Raw genomic sequence first — 21,960 nt, 5'->3', positions numbered from 1 at the left:
ATGAATAGAACAGCATTGGAAGTACGAACAGGAAGGCTGCCAGACTAGATGATATTTCTACGGAATTGTTTAAGTATGGTAGTTTCATATTTAAGTTGCGGTTTTTACATCTTATCAATGAATGCTGGAGGAAACATATAATTCCTAACGTATGGAACTATGCTGAGATTATTTTCCTTTTTAAGAAGAGTAGGCAGAATGATTGCAGGAATTACTGTGGTAATTTCTCCTTAACTTCGGATGTAAGCTTTATTCAAGGATAATTAATAGTTGCCTGATGAGTCGTGGCTAAGGTTCTGAAAAAGGAGAAAAATGGTTTTAGAGTGGGCCGCTCTTGTTCTGTTAATGTCTTTTCAGTTAAACGAATTATTGAGAAGCGAAGGAAATTTAATCAGGAAACGCATATGGCTTTTGTGGATATAGAGAAAGGTTTTGATAGAGTTGACCGAAGCATACTTTGACAAATTCTGTAGTAACAGGATTGCCTTTATAGGAGCAATAAATAGTTTGTATGTGGGTACACGAAGTGAAATTAATATAGGCGTGAAGCTGTTAAGATGAGCCGTATATTAATCAAGGCGTAAGACAAGTGTGTGACTTATCTCCCACTTTCTTTAATTTTTACATTGAAAATATTTTCAAAAGGGAAAAAAGAAAGTTAGTGTAGGTATTAGATTAAATCAGGACGTATACCTCAATGCATTGCTGGTCACGAATGATTTATAGGTTGTGGAACGGTCTGAAGATGAATTACAAAGATCTGTGTTCATGTTGTAAAAAAAATATGTAAGGATTATAATCTAAAAATTTCTGCTAGCAAGGCAAGAGTGAGGCATTATGTGAAAAATATCCTGTACGCTGAAAAATAATGCTTGATGATATAATCCTGGAGCAGATATCTCATTTTCGCTATTTGAAGTGTGATATGAGTTATGATTTCTATTATGATGTGAAAGAAAAATTGAACAGGTTTCACTTACAATGATGAAGTGAAGGTTTCTTAATTAGTAGGACGTTGGTTAATAAAGTCAGAGCTGGGACAAAGACGAAATTTTAAAAAGTTTTGGCGGCCCCAGTAATCTTATTTGGAAGCGAATCATTAGTTACTTCAAAGAGATAGGAGAACAAGATTCAAGCTCCAGACACGAGATTTCTGCAACGAGCAAAGGGTTGTTCTTTTCCGGAAAAGAAAACTTTTTTCTAGCGATGGATCTCCCGGTTTAACAAAACCTTATTTATTTATATATTTGTGAATGTCTGCTAAAGATTGAATAAATGATCGGTCTACTTGTAAAACCAGTATGACATCATGGGTCTTTTTTGTTATTCACTCACTTTTTTTTTTTAATTCACTCATATTTTGATAATTATCATTATTGCTTATAATTATAGGTATAAATTAACCAAACTTAACCTACGCTCGCTTCGCTCGCTAACCTCGACTAATTAACAGTAGTAATGTTTTGATTATTTAAATAATAGATTTAACGGCATGTCTATGAAAATTCATGCAAAAAATGATCGTTGGGTATGTAAAAAACGAAAATGTTAAGAAAAACCGATCAGAAAGGGAACTTGGTTGAAAGGTAGCAAATTGTCGTTCCAGAACATTTTATTCATCTGTGCTTGATCTCAGGAATACGCTAAAAAACCATTTGCTGAACGAGAATTTGAAATGTGGCACTACAGACTAGAAGACCCTTTTATTGTTATAAATATATGAAAAATATAAAAAATTATTTCTCAATCCCAAAATGAATTGAATATCATATTTTAAGCATTTTCCCAACGACTCAAAATGAAAAATATTTAAAAAATTTGAGGGGATTAACAGAAAAATACCGAAACTTGTAGGCACTGTTTACTATATTTTTGTATACGGTGTTACGTTCTTTTTCAATTAAATAGTACGTGAATATTAATATATGGGCAATGTATAAGAAAAAAAATAAGCAGGCTTGTTAGCCTGCTTGCATATTTTTTTTATGTTACAAAAATAAACTGCTTCAGTCTTTCGATAAGGTTAGTTTTAACTCAACCGGAAAATAACTCTTTTTAATGTGAAAACAACAAAACCGTTCCATATCAGCCAATTAAAAAAAAACCCATGACTCGTTAATTGCATAACGGATTTTAATATTTTATTCTAATTCTTTCATTTCGATATTGTTGCCCGTTAGCCTCTTAGCTTAATGTATTAAAATCATTGCTTCCAATATAAGATTTTACTTTGTACGTTCATTCCTATATCGTTCTCTCTTTCCATTACTAAATGAAATAAATTTCACTCCCGTAATGTATCAACTATCAGTCTGGTTCTTCTTTTCAGAATTAACGCATTTTTATTTATCCTTATTTGAGTTATACTAAAATTAAATATCGTTCCAATATTATGAAACCATTTAATTTTTAAAGTTCTTAAAAAAAAGATTTTAATCTTTAAATGTTACTAATTTATTTTATGCATGAAAGCTCTTCGTAAACGAATCTGCTAATGTATACTAATGTTAACTAATAAATAACTATGTACTGCACTAATACTAAATAACTAATGTATACTAGTTGGGAAAAATACATTTTTGTCCTAGCCCCATCAGAGATATCAAGCCTCGAACTTTTAACAAATTAAAAAAATTTAATTTTCAAAAATTCATAAAAAAAGTAGAAAACGCTTATCAGTATTCTTACTTACGTTGTCTGTGGTAGCATATATAAACAGATTCAAAAGTATTATTAAACTAAACAATTTAAAAAAATTATGTTGCGTCTAATTTTAAATGATCTAAGCATTAAAACCTATGTACTAATTTGTTTTACATTATTTTATCCAAAACTTATTAGCAAGCAAATTATATGAAATGTTTTTTATTATATATGGATAAACTATAAAAGAAAATCTCAAGTTGTAACAATATAGGGACAGTAAATTAAACTTTAAAAAACTGAAGGTACGCGTATGATAGTATTATTTTAATTGTAACTAAATGAAATAATGAATTAATTGTTGGGGGAGGGAAGGAATTTAATTAAAATTAAACAAGAATAAAAAAAGAATGAAATTCAAAATAAAGTAAAATAAACAAGAAATTATATTTTAGTAGGAAAACACGGAAAAATTATAAGAAGTGGCAGAATTCTCTGAAATTGTTAGTATAATTACAAAGGACCGACAAAATTACATACCAAGTTAAAAGTTTAGAAAAAACTATCAAATATATGACACGTACACGGTGCGGTATCTAGGATTATATCTATATTGTCGATTAACCTGAAAGGATCATGTCAGAGGAAAATGAGACAACCGAATGCTAAACTTGCCCGAATGGCTCCTTGGTAGACGGGGTCTCATTTTTCTTTGACGAATGTATTGTTGTTGTATAAAGTTTTCGTGTAACCAGTGTGGAAGTATAGTGCATAAATATAGGGGAATGCTTGTAATAGTAACGCTGAAATCATATAATAGTTTCGAAACAAGGTGCTTAGGATGGTATCATCAGGGGTTCCTTGTTTCGTTAGGAACGATGAGGTGTACGGATATCTTGGGGTGCCATGTATGCGTGAGGAGATACGGAGGAGCAGTAGGAACTACATATAAAACCTGGACAAGCATGTGAAACGTCGGGTGCAAGAAGTAAAAAGATTGAGGAGGCTGCATTACTGGACCTCGCTGATCTTTGAGGACATGGATGGTCATTGGGGTGCATGACCCGCGGGATGTACAGTGGTTATGATAGTTTAAACTTTAAAAATCAATGGAATTTTACATTTTTTTTTAGCTGGTAGTGGACTCTGAGTCGGCGGTTTTATTCTGTCCTGAGAATTCGGTGTCTATTGTTTTGTTATTCTGATGTTTTTATCTGACTTTAATATTTGTGACTTTACTTGGAGGTCTTTGATTTTTTGTAACTTTATTATTTGTTATTAGATATCTGTTATTGCTTCGTTTCTTTCATGAGAGTTGATGCGTATTATTAATATTGCATTTGAGGCGGGTTGTCTTTGGATGGACTCTTGACACGTTAATTCTTAGCCAAGAATTTTACTTATGGTCGCAATCCTTTAGCGACCATTATTTTTTTTAAGAAAAAAAAAATTGTATAATGCGCATCTTTTTACGGCACCTAGGAGACTTAATAGAAAGACATGGATAAGCTCATATCTTTTATGTAGTTTCTTTTCAAAAAAAGATATGGGAAACAAAAAAAAAACTTTTTGATGTGTATTATGAGAAAATGTGAATTAGATGAGTAAGAAATGACGTTCTGGAGAAGGTAGAACCTTGTGACACATTTTTATAATAATAGAAAACCTACGAACCACATATTAAAAATCCAGAATTAGAAAATTTAATTTTAAAAGGAACTATTGAGAACAAAAAAGACAAAGATTAGAATATGTGAACTGGATAATTGTGAATTAGATATTAAGAGATATGGTATGGCTGAAAATTGCCCAAGAATCTGTATTCTTGGCAGTTTTAGAAATAAAGGAAAAGTGAATAAAACTTATCAGATGGCTGATGTTAATAAAAGAAAGCATAAAATGTTCGTAAATTTCATTATACGAATTTAATTTGTTTTTAAATAAAATTCTAGAAATTCTTAACATATTTTTTTTGTTAATCGTTTCATTTATTTATGATTACTTCATTAAGCATTTACGATTAGGTGTACTGATTATCTTATTTCTTTGATAAAATATGTATTTTATATGTTTTTTTATTACAGTATTTAAATAATCGTAAAAAATTTATTTTCAGTGTTTTATTTAATATGAAGGTTTATTTGTCCTTGTGGTATAAAGAAAAATTGTACCGCGTATTAAATTTGATTCGCTTTTTTGTTGTCTATTTATTATTCGCCTTCTTTGTTAGGATATTTCGTAGGCTACCAGTGATTCGATTACTGACAAATGTAGTTTTTTTTCTGTTTAAATACTTCTTTCATCGCGTTCGGAAAAATGTTTTTCAGTTCTTGCGTTTTTTTTTTGCCCTCTCGTATCATGAGATGCTGTATTCTTACTCACTGAGGTTTTTACAGCTTCTTGTTGTTGTCTCATAAATAAATTTTGTAATTAAAAAGAAAAAATCCTTTGGTTTTTCATTTTTTAAGTAAATTTCGAAGTTTTGAAATTGATTTCACTTGCAACAAAATCAAACCTTACTATTTCGATTTTAAGCGCCTTTAAAAACATGTAGATTTTCATATTGATTGTGTTTATTTATATCCCCGTTTAAAGTAGAATATAATATCTCTCAATGTACAATATGGCTCATAATAATGATCATGTAGATCTGTAGTTAGAAAATTAAATATGTTAATTTATCCTTATGTTTATATTAATAAATGTGCAGTCTTTGCTAAAAACAATATTCATTTATTCTTAAAATAAAAAAGAAAAAGAAAACAATATCCACCTCTATCAAACCAGATAACAGAATTATTTTCATGTAACTAAATGCAATACTTTGGTTTTCGACAAATTGGCTTATGTTTCCGTTGCCGTTTTACTCCCGAACTATTTAAAAAATCTTCCCACCATTTATTAAAATATAATTAAAGGTTTTTTTTTACAGAAACTGCATTGCTCTGCCTATAAGTTTTTTAAATTACATTAATTAAAATACATTCGATAACGTAGACTGGAAGATAATGTTCAGCGTTTGAAAAAAAATAGGGTTCAAATACAGAGATAGAAGAACATTGCTAACATTTTCAGGAACCAAACAGCAACAGTAATAATTGAAGTACATGAGAAAGAAGCCGCAATAAGAAAGGGAGTCGGACAAGGATGTTCCCTATCCCCGATACTTTTTAATCTTTACATGGAACTAGCAGTTAATGATGCTAAGAACAGTTTAGATTCGGAGTAACCGTACAAGGTGAAAAGATAAAGATGCTACGATTTGCTGATGATATAGTAATTCTAGCCGAGAGTAAAAAGCATTTAGAAGAAACAATGAATGGCATGGATGAAGTCCTACGCAAGAACTACCGCATGAAAATAACCAAGAACAAAACGAAAGTAATGAAACGTAGTAGAAATAACAAAGATGGACCACTGAATGTGAAAATAGGAGGAGAAAAGATTATGGAGGTATAAGAATTTTGTTATTTGGGAAGTAGAATTACTAAAGATGGACGAAGCAGGAGCTATATCAAATGCCGAATAGCACAGGCGAAACGACCCTTCAGTCAGATATATAATTTGTTTACATAAAAAATTAATTTAAACGTTAGGAAAAGATTTTTGAAAGTAAATATTTGGAGCGTCGCTTCATATGGAAGTGAAACTTGGACGATCGGACTACCTAAGAAGAAAAGATTAGAAGCTTTTGAAATGTGGTGCTATAGGAGAATGTTAAAAATCAGATGGGTGGATAAAGTGACAAATGAAGAGGTGTTGCGGCAAATAGATGAAGAAAGAAGCATTTGGAAAAATATAGCTAAAAGAAGAGACAGTCTTATAGGCCACATTAAGGCATCCTGGAATAGTCGCTTTAATACTGGAGGGACAGGTAGAAGGAAAAAATTGTGTAGGAAGGCAACGTTTGGAATATGTAAAACAAATTGTTAGGGATGTAGGATGTAGAGGGTATACTGAAGTGAAACGACTAGCACTAGATAGGGAATCTTGGAGAGCTGCATCAAACCAGTCAAATGACTGAAGACAAAAAAAAAAATTAAAAAAGAAAAAAGATTAACATAATCCTGAATTCCCTGCATCCTGTTCAACGTGTACAAAAATATGTAATCAAACAATTTACATTAACACCTTTTGAATTACAAATTATTTTCTAGTTATTTTTTATATTTAGTATCCATATGTGTTTATATTTTAAATATCGACTTTTAATCACATATGTTTTAATTAATCGTTTATTTTGTGATGCTAATATGCTGATGCTGATATGATCTAAGATTTAACCATGGTTCCCTTTGGTCTATCTAGGCAAATGCTGGTGCAGTCCCTTTTTTTTATCCATGGTATAGCAGCATACTTATTCATTTCCGACGTGATCTATATAATGTATGTACAGATCAAAATAAATTATTTATTTTTATTTAAATTCTGAAGTAATTTAAAAATATTAAAACTACCAACAACATTTTTACAACTCTTAATCTGGTGCTCATTTTAAACCTTAGAAATCTCAATAAAAAAAGAAGACTTTCGCAGTTCTGCGCAAGAAGATCGACTTTTCTTTCCGACACTTACTATTTCGCAGTCAGAAACGCACTGATTTTCAGTGTACAATGCACTACATATGTTCGATTAACCAGTAAACCCTACACACAAGTATCAAGTTTCAGCTCGCCTACCACTGTAACTCCTGCTAAGCTCGTATGAAAATACACCACTACACAGTCAACATAACCTCAAATTTTGTTCAAACTTAAATTGAGCATTACTTAAGAACGAACCAACATTCATCATATGTCCTCACACACAACTTCAGATACACTACTACAGCATATCTAAATTTCAATGAAATTGATCTAATAATTTAAGAGATTTTCGCGCCACAAATTGGCGCGGTATATATGTATAAGGAAACTACATTTTAAGTGAATAGTATTTTTGTAATCGTCATAGCTCAAAACTGAAAATTCATGTTCATTCCCTAATCCCACCAACAGACTGAAAGTAATACCATACCTTTCTTCGAAAATTTGGTAAAAAAAGATTATTTTTTATTTGTGATGTGGTTGTAAAGTCACTTTTATTATTTTTTTGTTTTCAGGAAGTTAATTTTAATTAAAAATTTTATTGATTTACTTCTTTAAGTCTGGGAAACGCTTCGTTAGCGAGTTACGGCTGGCGAAACATTTTGCTTGGAATTCAGTTCCCCCGGTGAAACGAGGTCATACTCAAACTTTTGGGATGTTAGCCCTATAATATATATACACAGTGTGTCCCGCGAGGATTCTGCTAACCTTTACTGGCGTATTTCTTTTATCAAAATAATTAAAAAAAGTTCATAAAAACATTAGTCCAAAAACGCTTCGTTTGCGAGTTCTGGCTAATGAGAGATTTCACTTCGATCTCTGCTCTTCCGCTGAAATGAAGCTCTACCGAAATTCTGGGAAGGTAAATAAGGCCAAATTTAATGGTTTATTACCTGAAAAATTAAAAAAAAATGAATCTCAGAACTGTAAAACCATTCTTTTCTAGAAATAGGGTGTAATAAACAAAACAACCGAGTTGAAAATCACTGTTTTTTTAGCTTTGGTATAAATAACTTTGTTAATTAAATTGCCAATAAATAAATAAAAATTATCGGATAAATTGATAGAAAATTTAATTCTGAGAAAATTGATGTAAATAAAATCAATAAAAAATAAATAATAGTGCAAGAAAATAATGTATTTTTTAATGCAGAATAATACGTACCAATATGGAAAATACTGAATTACAATTTTAGACTAAAACGAATAGCCTTCTATTATCAGATAAAATTGTCAAAAAAAACTAAACTTCTATAACAAAAACAAAAAAAGTAGTAAGTTATTCTTAGATTACATCAATTGTTCAAAATCTCATCAGCCTGAAAACACATTTCAGCACAGCGAGTTACAGATGATATAGTACTTTGTTGCATTGTTGGGTTGTTTTAGATTTCTTTAATAACCCGCGTGATTCTTTGTGAAAATTCATTTGAATTTTCTGATTTTTTTGTGCATACTAACGTTATCACATATACCCACAAAAAGAATCCAATGGATTAATATCAGGAGATATAGCTGGTCGTAGTTGTGGTCCATCTCGACAGATCCAGCAGTTAGGAAATGTTTCATTCAGAAAATGAATAACCGGACCATAAAAATGAGTTCGTACGCCATCGTTTTGAAAATAGATATAAGCTTTTGTTGTAAGTGGAGGTCCGATAAGAGCATTACCTTTATCCTAAAGCAGACATTAATGAAAAAACTGTGCTGGAAATTAGTTTCAATGGTTTCCAGAGAATTGTCACGTTTCCAAAAATTTGTTTCGTGTACTGTTGTATTGTTTATCCCACCTCCTATAAATGTTGCTTCTATTCATCTGAAAAACATATGGGCGATGGAAACACGTTGTTTTGTAATAACCATTGAATTCTGTGTAAATTTAATCCATAAACCTTTTTTTGCTTATTGACAATTTAACATAGTTATTTTACGCCAAAGCTAAAAGTACTGGTTTTCAACTTTTTTTGTTTTGTTTTTACATCCTATTTCGTAGAAAATAATGGTAATACAGTTCTGGGACCCATTTTTTTTTCAGGTCAAATATCATAAGAAACACTAAATTCGCCCCTTAATTTACCTTCTTCAATTTCAGTTGTGCATCATTTCGGCGAAAGAGTAGAAATCGAAGTAAAATCTGTCACTAGCCGTAACTCGCTAACGATTTCAGACCCATGTTTATATGAACTTGTTTCATAATTTTAATGAGAAAAATACGTCTATGAAGTTTAGCGGAATCCTCCCGGAACATCTTATATATGTATTTTTTCTTTTTTTTTTAATTAATTTTTTTCGGAAAATATTATTTTTTATAAATGTCTATATTTTCATTATTATATTTTTTATTAGCTATTACATTTTCTTTAAAAAAAATAGTTTTAAATGTACAATTTTTTTTGTACTTTAAACAGAATTTCCGTTTCAAGTTTTATCTCTGATTTCAAATTCTTGTTTTATTTATTGTATTTTATCACAACAAAACTTTCTCAGTAATTTAAGTTGTAAATTTGTTTAATGATTTATTATTAATAATATTTGATGACAAGTAACTTTCGTTTTGTGTGTGTTTGCATGCGCATACGAATGTGGGATAAAAAGAGAGAATTATTTATTTATATACCACTGATTAAATAACATAAGTATACTACAATAAGAATAAATAGTAAAAAAAAGTCGGATGGAAAGCCCTATTTACCCCACTACCTTTCCTCTAATAACTGCTTGGTCTTTCTCTCATTTTCTCTCTTTCATTGACTCACTCTCATCTTCGTTATGTTATATTCCGAGAATGAGATCGTATTTAAAATTTAAACGTAGCGAAAGTTAACGTATAAACCCACTAATAATAATCATTTAACCTCATTACAAAAAGTTTACTTTATTCGTTTATCAGTATTTACATTATATTAATTTTAATAATAATTTTTGTTCCAGGAATTTCTTTGTTAATATACTCGTATATAATAAAACAAAAAAAAAAAAAATTAATTATAAAAGAAAGTTATCGTTAAATTACAACTTAAAAATAAGTTAAATAAAAAATCTCAAAAAAAGTCATAAAATTCATGAATTTTTTATTCATAAAAAAATGGATTAGAATAAAATTGTATTTCATTAATGTTTTGCCTTAGCCATTTCTACAAAAAATAAATACTCGATGTGAATTCTTTTCAGTGACACCGTTGGGTTCAGATTGGGAGAAATTTAAGTATAATTTTGGCATTAAAGCTTGTTCTGTTTTACATTATTTTATTAAAAGATTTTAAAAATAAATTGATTATTTATAAAACTAAGGTGGTGCCTTTCCATTAATTCTATCTTTAATTAATTAATGCCACTAATTCTACTGTCTAACAATAGTAATAAATGAAACTATTATTTAATAATGGTATTAAATAACTAGATATGTTTATTAAGTTAATGCTATATCTGAGGCAACCAGAAGTTTTTTATTGCTTTTAAAATCTCATTGAAGACGTCGCGAGTACTGTTCTGAGCCATTGGTATTCAGCGAGATATTGATAAATATATTTAGAGATATTAAATTTTTGTTATAGTTGTTAAATTTTTTATATATATTATGCAAAAAGTTTTAATTATTCATTTGTAATACCATCTGATTACGTTTCTGTACGATTCAATTTTCTCATAATTGCTCTGTTATTATTTTTGGTATTTCTTTTTTATTATCTTCTTGGTTTGTATAAATATATAACATTTAAATTAAGTATTCAATTATGTATATAATTATTTCAGTTTTATTTATATTTATGTTAGTATGCATAATTGGTGAACCATTTAAAGTTATTTTGTTATATATAAATCATTCGATGACAAAGTAATTACTTTCCAATGAGGTTATCTTTCTGCAGTTTTCATTAATTTTGTTCAGTATATTTTAATAATCATATAAATTATTCTGTTTTTTTTTTATACGTAAATGTAAATAAAAAGATTGTTTTAACCTGACTTTTTCACATTTTATAGTACTTGTTAAGTTTATTTATATTATTAATACATATCTTTAGTTTACTTGTAAAATTTCATATATATATATATTTTTTCATATTTTTGTTTATAGTTTTTCTGTTATTTTTTGAAGTAATTTCATGGTCTTTTTTTTAATGTAAAGTTATAAAATTTGATATAAGTTTTATTTGCTACAACTTTACACAGATTCAACTCTCCGTGCGGACAATTGTCCATGGGTATTTTATTTAGCAAACTGGATTTTCTATGAAGAAACTATTTTTGTATGTATTTTAATATTCAGTAAAGGAATTTTTGTTCTTAAAATAAAGGATATGATAATATGACGTTAATATAAGAACACTGTTCACGCATACAACTATGCTTTTTTAAAATTGAAATTTTATTTTGAATTTATTTTCAAAATTAGTGATCATTCTTTTCTTTTTACCAAAAAAGATTATTTAGGAGCAAGTATGACTATCTACATTTAACTGTGTAGACAATTCCATCTTCAACTCTATGCAAAAACATGAAATCAAAGCATTCTGTCAAGCTTAAACTTTCTCATTCCATCATTTTCCTACTACATGAAGTTTCCTACTCCTACATGAATATTTTAGTGTAAGACTTTTTTTTCTACGTACTATTCTTCGCCTAAATGTATTCATGTTGAGCTGTTTTTTTGCAAACCATTTATATACTAGATGACGAAAAAGATGTGATGAACAAAATGTATCACAACTTATTTTTTAAATAGTTTTTTTAATAGTGTTTCGTATCTTACTGAACTCATCCTTTAGTATTCGTTGTAGGATGAAAACAATGTCTCGTATTAAATATCGAAAAAATGGAATCGGCCAAGTAACCCTCATTGTTACTCAATTTATTTTCAATCTAAAACACGCGGGACTTTATTATGAAAAAACCAGTAGCTTCCTGCATTTTCCTGAAAAATTAAACCTATTCACATCTTGCTGTTTATACCAATGTTTAATCAAATAATGTAAAACATAAAACATTTATTTTTGTTTGTATTATAGTTTTCTTATAACTGTTAAAAAATTATAACAACTCAAATTCAGGTGTCTTCTTCGGTTGGCCTAGATTTTAATAATTCTTTCTGTATTTTGTATAGGTAATATTATCTGAGTACACACAGTACACTTGAATTTAGTTGGGTACATTAGGTTTCATTTTACAATACGTAACTACGGTAGGCACTGTATAAACTGTACCTAGTCTATGCGAGTAGTTTAATTGGTTATGTATTTTGTTTATTCAGAGGTTATTTTATTAAATTAAAAATTAGTTGTGATTTATATGTAAATGATTAGGCAATTTAAAATACTAGTATATGATTAGGCTCCTTAAAACTCCTTATGGGGTAATAATCATCCAATCGCCCGTAACCCTTTGGAAAATTGAGGTAACTTTACTCACAATAGGACCAGCTCATGACTGAGAAAAAGGTTTGCGTTCATCAGCTTAAATATATAGTGCAATAAATTATCTTTTCATTTAGGTATCAAAAAGCCACATTAAACTTCCTTTTGCAGTCCACTGCCCTTCTCCAGAATGGTTTGGCATTTGGACATATTCAACCGAACTATGAACCATTTAGCCAGATCCTTACCTGATAGTCTTCAGTGCTTAGAATTTTGTAAATTTTTACATTTGGATGCCTTTCCGACTTGTAAATTAGCAATAATCTGTTTATTTAATAATATTCTATATAAACTTAACTACTTTATAAAAGACACTATCTTAGATAAATATTAAATATACATTGGTTTGCTAAATTAAAAAAAAAATCTTGATCTATAAGAAGATAACCGTTTGCATGAAATTTAATTTTACAGGAACCTTTCCAAAGAGTGAAAATCTTGATCTACATTTTTGTGTTAAGATTTTAGATAAAATCATCTAAAAATTGTACAGTTCTATTCATTGAAGTGATCCCAAAATTTTAATGGGCTTGAAAAATGAACTTGAACAAAATCTCATATATGTTCGAGTAATTATTTTTAAGGTAACATACCTATGAAATATGTAACTTTTTTCTAGTAGCTGCCTTTCTTTTATTTCTAAGTTGCATCAGTTTTATTGTTGGTCATAATTGACTACTTTTGGGTTAACCCATTAAATGTCTTTGAGACGCTAGCCAGAAATCAAACCTGAAACTTTTGATGTAGCATGCTGAAGTTTTTGCCACTCTGCCATTCAATTAATACTAAAACTGTTTATCCGTTAGTTTTATTCTTTATTTTTACATAATAGGTATTAAAAAAATAAATAAATATATTTATATTATTGTAAAATAAATATTTTTAAAGTGACATTTTTGTGTTAGTAGTAGAGATGTATATCATCATTCATTCTGTGAAACCTCCCATGTGCCTCAAAAATTGATTTTGAGTTATATGTATCACTGGAATCTATGAAATCCCTTATGTGGTGAAAAAATTGTAGCTAATGCTATAATGAGAAAAGAAATCTACTATGTAAAAACAGAATATTTCTCAACTTTAGAAACCTCTTATGTAACATTAATCCACATGGGAGTTTTCCTCTATTTGATATTGATATATAGATGGCTTAGGATGAACTATGTTATGTGAACCAGATGTTACTTAAGAGATTTCATGCAATCAGCTGTTTGTACTTTTATTATTGTGATTAACACATGTGGTTAATGGTTTTTTGTTTTTTAGCTAGATTTAACTGTGTTTTTGAAGATATGAATAAAAGTAATTCCATTTTTAGTCGTGGGGAACTTCTTCTGAGCTTAGCAACAAGAAAATTGACTGGTAAGTTAATTTCAATTCCTTTTTAATATAACTTGTATAATTCAATTTAAGGTTAGGATGTACTAAATTTAGCTATCATTTTCATTGATTATTTATGAAAACCATTAATGATACCGCATGAAATTTGTGAAGATTAATTTTTTCCCTATGTTATTTGCTTAAGGTATTGACCTATAAGCAAAATTTGTTTTAAGATTCTTTAGAAATAACTTTTAGTACTCTGATTAAAAATCTGTTACAGTTACATTTTTCCTTATAATCTAAAGTATGTTATAATAGATAATTCATTACACATTTTTTTTTTAATGATTTTATTGTATTATGTTCTTTTTCTAGAAACCCAAGAAGCAACAAAAGATGAATTTGTTGATGAAATTGAAACAGAAGCTAACATTGAAGTAGTCCAGAGCTCCTGTCCTTTAGACAAACCTGGTAAGTCTTGATGTTTAAAATACTTTTTTAATTGCAGTCTTTGCAGCCATTTTTACACACTAAATTGATTCTATCCTTTAACTTTATTTTAATAAATTTAAAATTGGTAATATGTTCTAGGAAGCTGATAATTTCCTGATAGATTCCTTTTTTTTAGATATGCGTTTTGCACATCTAATAACATGCTGAATGCCTTGTGTGATGATCCTATGCTATAAAGTGAGCACTATAAATCAGTTAAATAATATCTGGTAGCTCTGTCAATAAAATAAAATTCAAAAGTTTATAAATTTTTGTTCACTATCATATTTATTAGCTTTTATGATTTTTTCTTTCAGGTACCCAAGATCATTCCAGATCAGTTGAAGGTATATTGAAAGCAGTGGTAGGTGCAAATGCTAGTATTGAATTAGTTCGACAAAATGGATCTTCTTGTGATGAAGCCTATGAAGATAGAATCCTTTTTTGTAATTCATTGATACCAATTTCAGGTAACACTTCCTGTCTATAAATTTTTAAATTCTAACAATGAATATTCACAAGAAAACAAGAGTTCATCAGAAAGCGTCACTATCAATAATACTGAAGAAAAAAAAATACAAAATGAGATACTCGAAAAGATTACAGATCAGGCATTCCAATTTGAAAATACATTTGACGTTCTTTCTGATGAATCTTACATTATAACCGAGGTTGTGGAAGACCAGCTGGAGTTTATTGATATAGTTGTCTCAAATAGCACACCAAATTATAATTCAAGAGCTATTTCACCATTGATTAACTCATGTTGTAAGTTCTGAAAGACCTAGTATTGAATTGACTGTTATTAATGAGGAAGTTGGCCCAAATATTTCTACTGCGACTAACACCTTTTGTGAGGAAGTAAATAAGGTTAGAAAGCCAAAAAAATTAAGTATTGCCGAGATAAAAAAACATGAAGCATTTAATAGAGGTTCAGGAAAAAATTATTTAGAAGATAAAAGGGAACAAAGGTTGTAGGAACAATTGCAAAGGAAGCTAGGTCCCTAAAAAATAGATGATGATCTTGGAGAGGATACATTTAAAAGATGGGTTTCTAGATCGGGACAACAACCCAATAAGATAAGTGAGAATGGAGAATCAATTGAAAAGAAACAAAAGCGAGATTATAAAAAAGAAGTTCTTAAATTTAAAACGTCAGGCTATAGTTGAAAAACATAAAATAGAAGCAAATAAAATCAGTGCTCAAACAGAATGTGAAAACCAACTAGCGAAAAACAAAAGTTTCTTTTCGAGTGGATTGCACTTCTTCCAAAGAAAATTACTGGTAAAACTTATGTTGAACCATTTTTTAAATCACGGAATCACTTGCATGAGGAGTATGTTAAATGGAGTAAAAATAACTGTAAGATATATGTGGGTGCCACTTTGTTCACAAATATTTAAAAAAAAGAGCTTATTATTGCCATACATAAACCTATAAAAGATCAGTGTGATGTATGTTGTGCCCATAAGGCTGGAAATCTTTCAGATGAAGAGTTTCAGCTGCACATTGAAAAGAAGGACAGAAGTGCAAAAGCTAGACTAGATGCTGTAGCAGAGGCTAATAAAAAGAACTTGGTCATTGCTATGGACCTTCAGAGTTTCCTTCTGGCACCAAAAACTGAAGCCTCATCCATGAATTATAAACAGAAATTACAAATTCTTGATTTCACAATATATGAGAAATTCAAAAGATGTGTATCTGTATGTGTGGTATGAGGCAGATGGAGGGGTTATTAGCAATGAGTTTACAACATGTGTTATTGATTACGTTTCATCAAAAGCATGTTGTGGCTACAAAAAAGTTAATATCATTTCTGATGAATGCAATTATCAAAACCGAAATAAAGTCCTTGCATCTGCTTTAAGCGATTTTAATATAAGGCATTCAATAGAAATTAATTAATTAATTTTGGAAAAAGGGCATACACATATAGCTGCAGATAATGTGCATGCAACACTTAAAGGGTACTTTTATCCCCTAATTAATGGACCAAATGACTATATTTTTCGCGTGAGGATGACTCGCCCTCAACAGCCATTAAAGTTGTAAATTATAATTTTTTTCCGTATTCTGAGACTAGGTAGAAAAACTGTTGATAGCTGTGCTACTGACATTCGGCAACTACAGCATCTTGAAACTGGTGAAATTGAGCAAACTGGATTACAATGAACATCGGTCTCAATTACAACATCGTCGTAAGTTATATGAAAATCAAAAACTGCTACCATTATATAATTCAAGAATCCCCATAAGCGACACGAAATATCAACATCTGAAGGAGCTTAAAAAAGGTATAAAGATTTTTGGCCCTTCTATGTAGGTCTTCCGGTTGTGCAGGAAAAAGAGGAGCGACAGAACATGTTAAGGTAAAAAGAAATTAAAAAAAAATTAAAGAAAGGTGTCAACAAATTAATATTTTTAATGAAATACTATTATACTGTACATTTATTATGTAAAACTGTAGTGTATAAAACTGTTACTTTAATTTTTTAAGAGTGTTTTTATGTTATATAAAAACATAAAATATTTTTATTAGTTTGTAAACCTAACGGTAATAATTCAATACCAAGTTTCATTTTTTGTTTATAAAAGTCTGGTTAAGTTATAATATTAGTAAGTTCTAGGTCATTAGGATAAGAAACTAATATCTCTGTATTTTAGTACTGTTATCTAAAAGAATAAAAGTGTTTTGTGAGTAATGTCTTTACTTTCTATCTCTACAGTTTCCTAGTAATTTCAATAAGTAAGAAAAACATTTTCTTATATAAAGAATCATATCAAAGAATATCATGAACACTTGTACTAGGTTTCAGTTTAAAAAAAAGCAGGCAAAATAAGTTTCTAGGCAGATAGATGTTTTTCAAAGCATATTTTCAACTATAACGTGTTTAAAACACCAAGAATAAAGTTCAAAAGGCCGATCACCATTGTTTGAAATCACCAATGTGGCAAAATAAACAGATACTTATTTTTTCGAATTGTAAGAAATCTCCTAAGTGAATTTATCTTAAAAAACAGGTAATTAGACATCTTAGATTAAATTTACGATATAACTGTAATATTACATTCTGTTAATTCAATTTCAAAGGTTTTTTCTGCTCTCCTGAAAAATTTAGTTTTTTGCACATAGGAGGTTACATAGAATGAATGATGTTATACTGCTCTGATTTTATCACTATAAAAGGAAATTGTAAATTTTCTTTTATTTCTTTGTTATTAACACAAAGGAAAGATAAAGTTATGCAATTTATACGCAAAGAACATTAGAAGAAATACGTTCGTAGAAATTGCAATTTGAATAAAAAAAAAACTTTTTTTATAGACATGCTGACATGTGATAGCCGTTATATGAAAGCACTTATACTGGATCTCCAGTAGCTTACAAATGACACGTAATCAATATATAGGCAATAAACAACTCGGTTAGCTATCATGATTTTCAAGGTTTTGTTTATGTTATACATCCCCTGAGGCTGTATTATTATTACTATAAAAAAAAACACGACTTTGTTAATATCCGTTTAACAGCTTCCTACCAAGCTCAAGGCTGTTACGTTCTAAGTTTGTTGTATAACAAGTTTGTAAAGCCTATCATGTTCAAATGTGATAAAATTAACTATTATTGTGATAACGATATATTTTTATATATGCGCACGCTTATGCCTGTTATTTGTTTTGGTTTAAATATTAAAAAGTGAGAATGTTAAATGATATCATACCACATGTATGTGTTAGCATAGATTAATGTCTTCGAGTTGATTCAGTTATAGTATTCAACGTAGGAAAATACTGTTATCAATAAAAAAAACTACACACCCTGGAGTTTTGTACTTCTCATCGGTCGAGTTTCCTTAATCGATTTTTTTTTTGTTGTCTGTGTGTATTTTGTATCTTAGGCTTATATCCAGGAACGGTTTGACCTACAGACATGAAATTATTTGTGTAACTTTGTTAGTAAAAAAAAAGTTGATTGGAGATATTTGTAGAGGAGATTTAAACATTTTATTCGTGAACGATTTTTTTCTTTTAGCTTATAGAAAAAAAATAGTAATTTTTAAATATTTGTTTTCTCCAACCAGTTTTCCATCTACTGCCGGGTCTGGGTATATATGTATAGGCAAATTCCATTACCGCTACCAGGTTTGCAGGCTTGCCAGGTCTGCAATTTAAATGTATAGTCAGGAACTGACTCAGGCCGACCACTCGTGAGACGTGTAGTTAATTGAAACCCAACCATCAAAGAACAACGATATACATTGTCTAGCATGCAAATCCATATAAAAAACTGAGTTTCCAAGGACTCGCACCTGAAAAAACTCGATGGGTTAATTTTATAAATAAAAAATTAAACATTTTCATGTTAGAAATTTTATAAAACGCATCCTTCTATCTCAAAGAATTACATTTTTATAAACTTTTCGACTTTTTTCATTTCATTTTACCGACTTAAATTTTTTTCTGAGTTTTTAAGGAGTGGAAAAGTTGTTTAAAATTTCAGAGAGTTGGAGTAACAAATCTCTTCGGCTAAAAATTGGGAGTTTATATATTTCTGCAAGTTTTTTACGCTTTCAGCTTAGCGACTTAACAGTATTTTTATCTTTTTTTCAGTCGCGGTATAACATTTTTTAATAAATATTTTTTGTTGTTAAGGCCGAATTGGTCGGGTTTGGTATTTTTCATACACTACAAAATTTAGGTATAATAAATTGCTGAAATTAGGTATTAATTTTTAGATGACTAATTAATTTATACTAATTTTTTATTGATTTAACAAATCATTCTACTTTCTTTTTTCTTTAATTAAGCAAATAACCTAGGTGAATTTTTTTTTTTTTGTCACTGAATGTGTAGTTGAACTGAAGTATGTACTTGACCTACTAAAACTCTAAATGTACTTTGACTACTAAATTGTTGTAGCAACGTTTTTTTTATAAAGAGAAAGTATAGTGAAAATTTTGGGTATCTGTGTTTTTGTAAACTTCAACATTTCAGGACACCCTAGTCCAGAAAACAAAGACAAAAAATCTGATGTGGACACCACATGCAATTAAAATTATTTAAAATTAGTAAGTTTTACTCCAGTCGATTTAGGGGTAGAGATATTTAACACTTCTATAAACAGGTTTTGCCTGATATCTCGAAAAACCTGTTGACCCAGCTTTGGCTTGATTTTCACCCCATCCCACAAGGAAGTATCGTTATATAACCTTTTTTTAAGAAACTATATTTGTTCTAGCCTTGTTGAATAATTTTTTACAAATTGGGGAACTTACTGAAGGAAATAATTATTCCGGTAAATAAAATTTTGAGTCCCAAAAAACAAGGGGGCAGAATGGGTGCCGTACATAAAACTTCATTTCTTTTAACAGGTTGACTGCCATGAGATCAAATGATGCCTCAGCTATCCATTATTGCTATGAGACATCATTTGATGTCTCAGTGTAATATACTTACGTTCGCTGCTGTTCCGGTCCCCGGTGCTAGGAAAGGTTATTCAATCAAGTGCGATGTTAAAATTGCTTACCTTAGTGATAATGCGTTTCCCATCCCCAGGTTGCGGATCATATCTTAGCAATAGTCTGACTCCGGTCCCCAGGTACAGGAATACAGTAGATACTTATAACGCTATCTATTGAATCAAGTTGTACTTTTTTGCTACGTTTAATTTACGAAGCTATTTTTTTAAATTAGTTTTGGAATGTTTTCACATGGTTCGTGTCACTGGCGTCTGGAGTAGCAATGGTGATGTATTTAGTTTTCCTAACGCCAGAGTCCGGAACCGCACTAATAAGATTAGAAATAAATAATCCTATTGTTTGTTGTTAATTTAAGTTTGTTCTATTATTCTTTCAATAATTTATTAATTACATTTTAAGAAATACCGTATTAATAATTCAAGAATTAAAAAACAAAAAAACGTGAAAAAAGTCATTAAAAATTCGAGTAATATAAGAATTACCGCTAGACTGTAAAATTCATTAACACTTTAGTAATATTCTAACGAAACTTAGCGTTTTAACATTTTTACTGTTTAAATATGGTACGAATTAAAACACTCCAGACAGAGGTGGATTTTCAAATGTGCCGCCTATAGGCTGAACCAAATCGCTGACTACTTCCAACAAAACTAAAAACAGGTAAATGGGCCGCCGAGCCCATTTACCTATTTCCCGGTAATGGGCCGCACGGCGGCGGCTCGGCGGCCCATTATCGAGAACCAAGTAGATAAGAAATTCGGCGAAGTTGACTCTGTTTTTAGTGGCCGAGGAAAAAATTCTCGCCTTCGAAAATTTGCCGCCGTAGCCTGTCTAGCCTACTTAGAAATCCGCCACTGATTCCAGACAATAACTTAGATTGCCATCGCACTCTTGGCAGAAAGATGTCACCTTATGCGCTTTTCTTTCTGCTTCTCTGCTACTCATTGATTCTGGAGATAAATATATACCAGAGTAAATATAGTCAGTTGCATAAATAATCAATTATGCTATTTATTAATCAGAACCATAAGCATTTTTTTTTACCATTAGGCCTAACCAGATACTGATTATTATTCAAACAAATAATCTTGACAGCAAACAGGAAATAACGGAATTATTTGGCGTTCTTAAGTTATAAAAAAAATTTAGTTGATGCATCCTTACCCCTGAGGTAGGAATCGCAAATAAGTAATGCATCGTAACCACAGTGAGTTTCGTAACGCCGGCGACCGGAAGCTAAATATTCACAAAAAAAACCCTTAAAATTGCTTATTTGTTGCTATAACATTTTATAGAATGACTGAAAAAGATCATGTTAAAGAAAAAAAAAGTAGCCCCACTGAGGTAAGGTAGATTCCGGTCTCCGGTGACCGGAACAGCACTCTGTAAAATGGGATTAAAATAATTCCGCAGCGAACGTGTAAATTACATATTATTTTAAAGAAAAAAATTCTGTATGTTTTTGAGTTGTATGTAGCACAGAAGTTTTTCTTTAAATTCGAAATTTAAGAATTTTTTTTGAAAATCACCAAATAAAAGCAAAATAAACATAATTGAAAAGTTTTGTAATAAAATATGATTTAATTGTAGTTGTTTACTGACAAAGTTTAGATTTTAATAGTAAGTACACTTAAAAATATTAAATTCAAATTTTACTTTAAAAATCTCAATTCAGAGTATAATTTATCAATAAAATATGATTTTATCGAGAAGAGAGTGACTTTTAGTAATTCATGTTAAAAAAGGTAATAGAAATAGTATTGAAACAATTTTGGAGTTGTATAATTAAAAATAAATAAAATCAGTTGTTAGTAAGTAAAAGATATTATAATTCAATTAAAATATGTTAAACATTCTGAGACATCAAATTTATTTCTTATTTCGAAAAGTAAGGTTGCAAAATGAAATTCTTATAAAAAATTAGTAATAGGGTAAACAAAACTTTTATTAGAATTGAAAAATAATGTTACCCCATGGTGGATATTTTTAGCAAAATAAGTATAAAACTTATTTGAGACATT

General features: G+C 29.8%; 2 protein-coding genes across 2 annotated transcripts in view; both read left to right on the top strand.

The window, feature by feature from the left end:
• LOC142324119 (apolipoprotein D-like) overlaps positions 1-21,960 on the top strand; it is a 111,921-nt gene that overhangs the window by 24,495 nt on the left and 65,466 nt on the right. The window lies entirely within an intron of this gene.
• On the top strand, positions 13,915-17,131 carry LOC142322985 (uncharacterized). The gene is made up of 3 exons (XM_075362078.1): positions 13,915-14,005; positions 14,342-14,437; positions 14,776-17,131. Exons 1-3 carry the CDS (start codon positions 13,936-13,938, stop codon positions 14,946-14,948), a joined length of 339 nt encoding a protein of 112 aa, XP_075218193.1. The 5' UTR covers positions 13,915-13,935; the 3' UTR covers positions 14,949-17,131.

The sequence above is a fragment of the Lycorma delicatula genome, chromosome 4, assembly GCF_047948215.1.
Source record: "Lycorma delicatula isolate Av1 chromosome 4, ASM4794821v1, whole genome shotgun sequence".
Lineage (NCBI taxonomy): Eukaryota > Metazoa > Arthropoda > Insecta > Hemiptera > Fulgoridae > Lycorma > Lycorma delicatula.
Note: the sequence above shows the minus strand (reverse complement) of the source record. Positions and strands in the feature narration are given on the sequence as shown.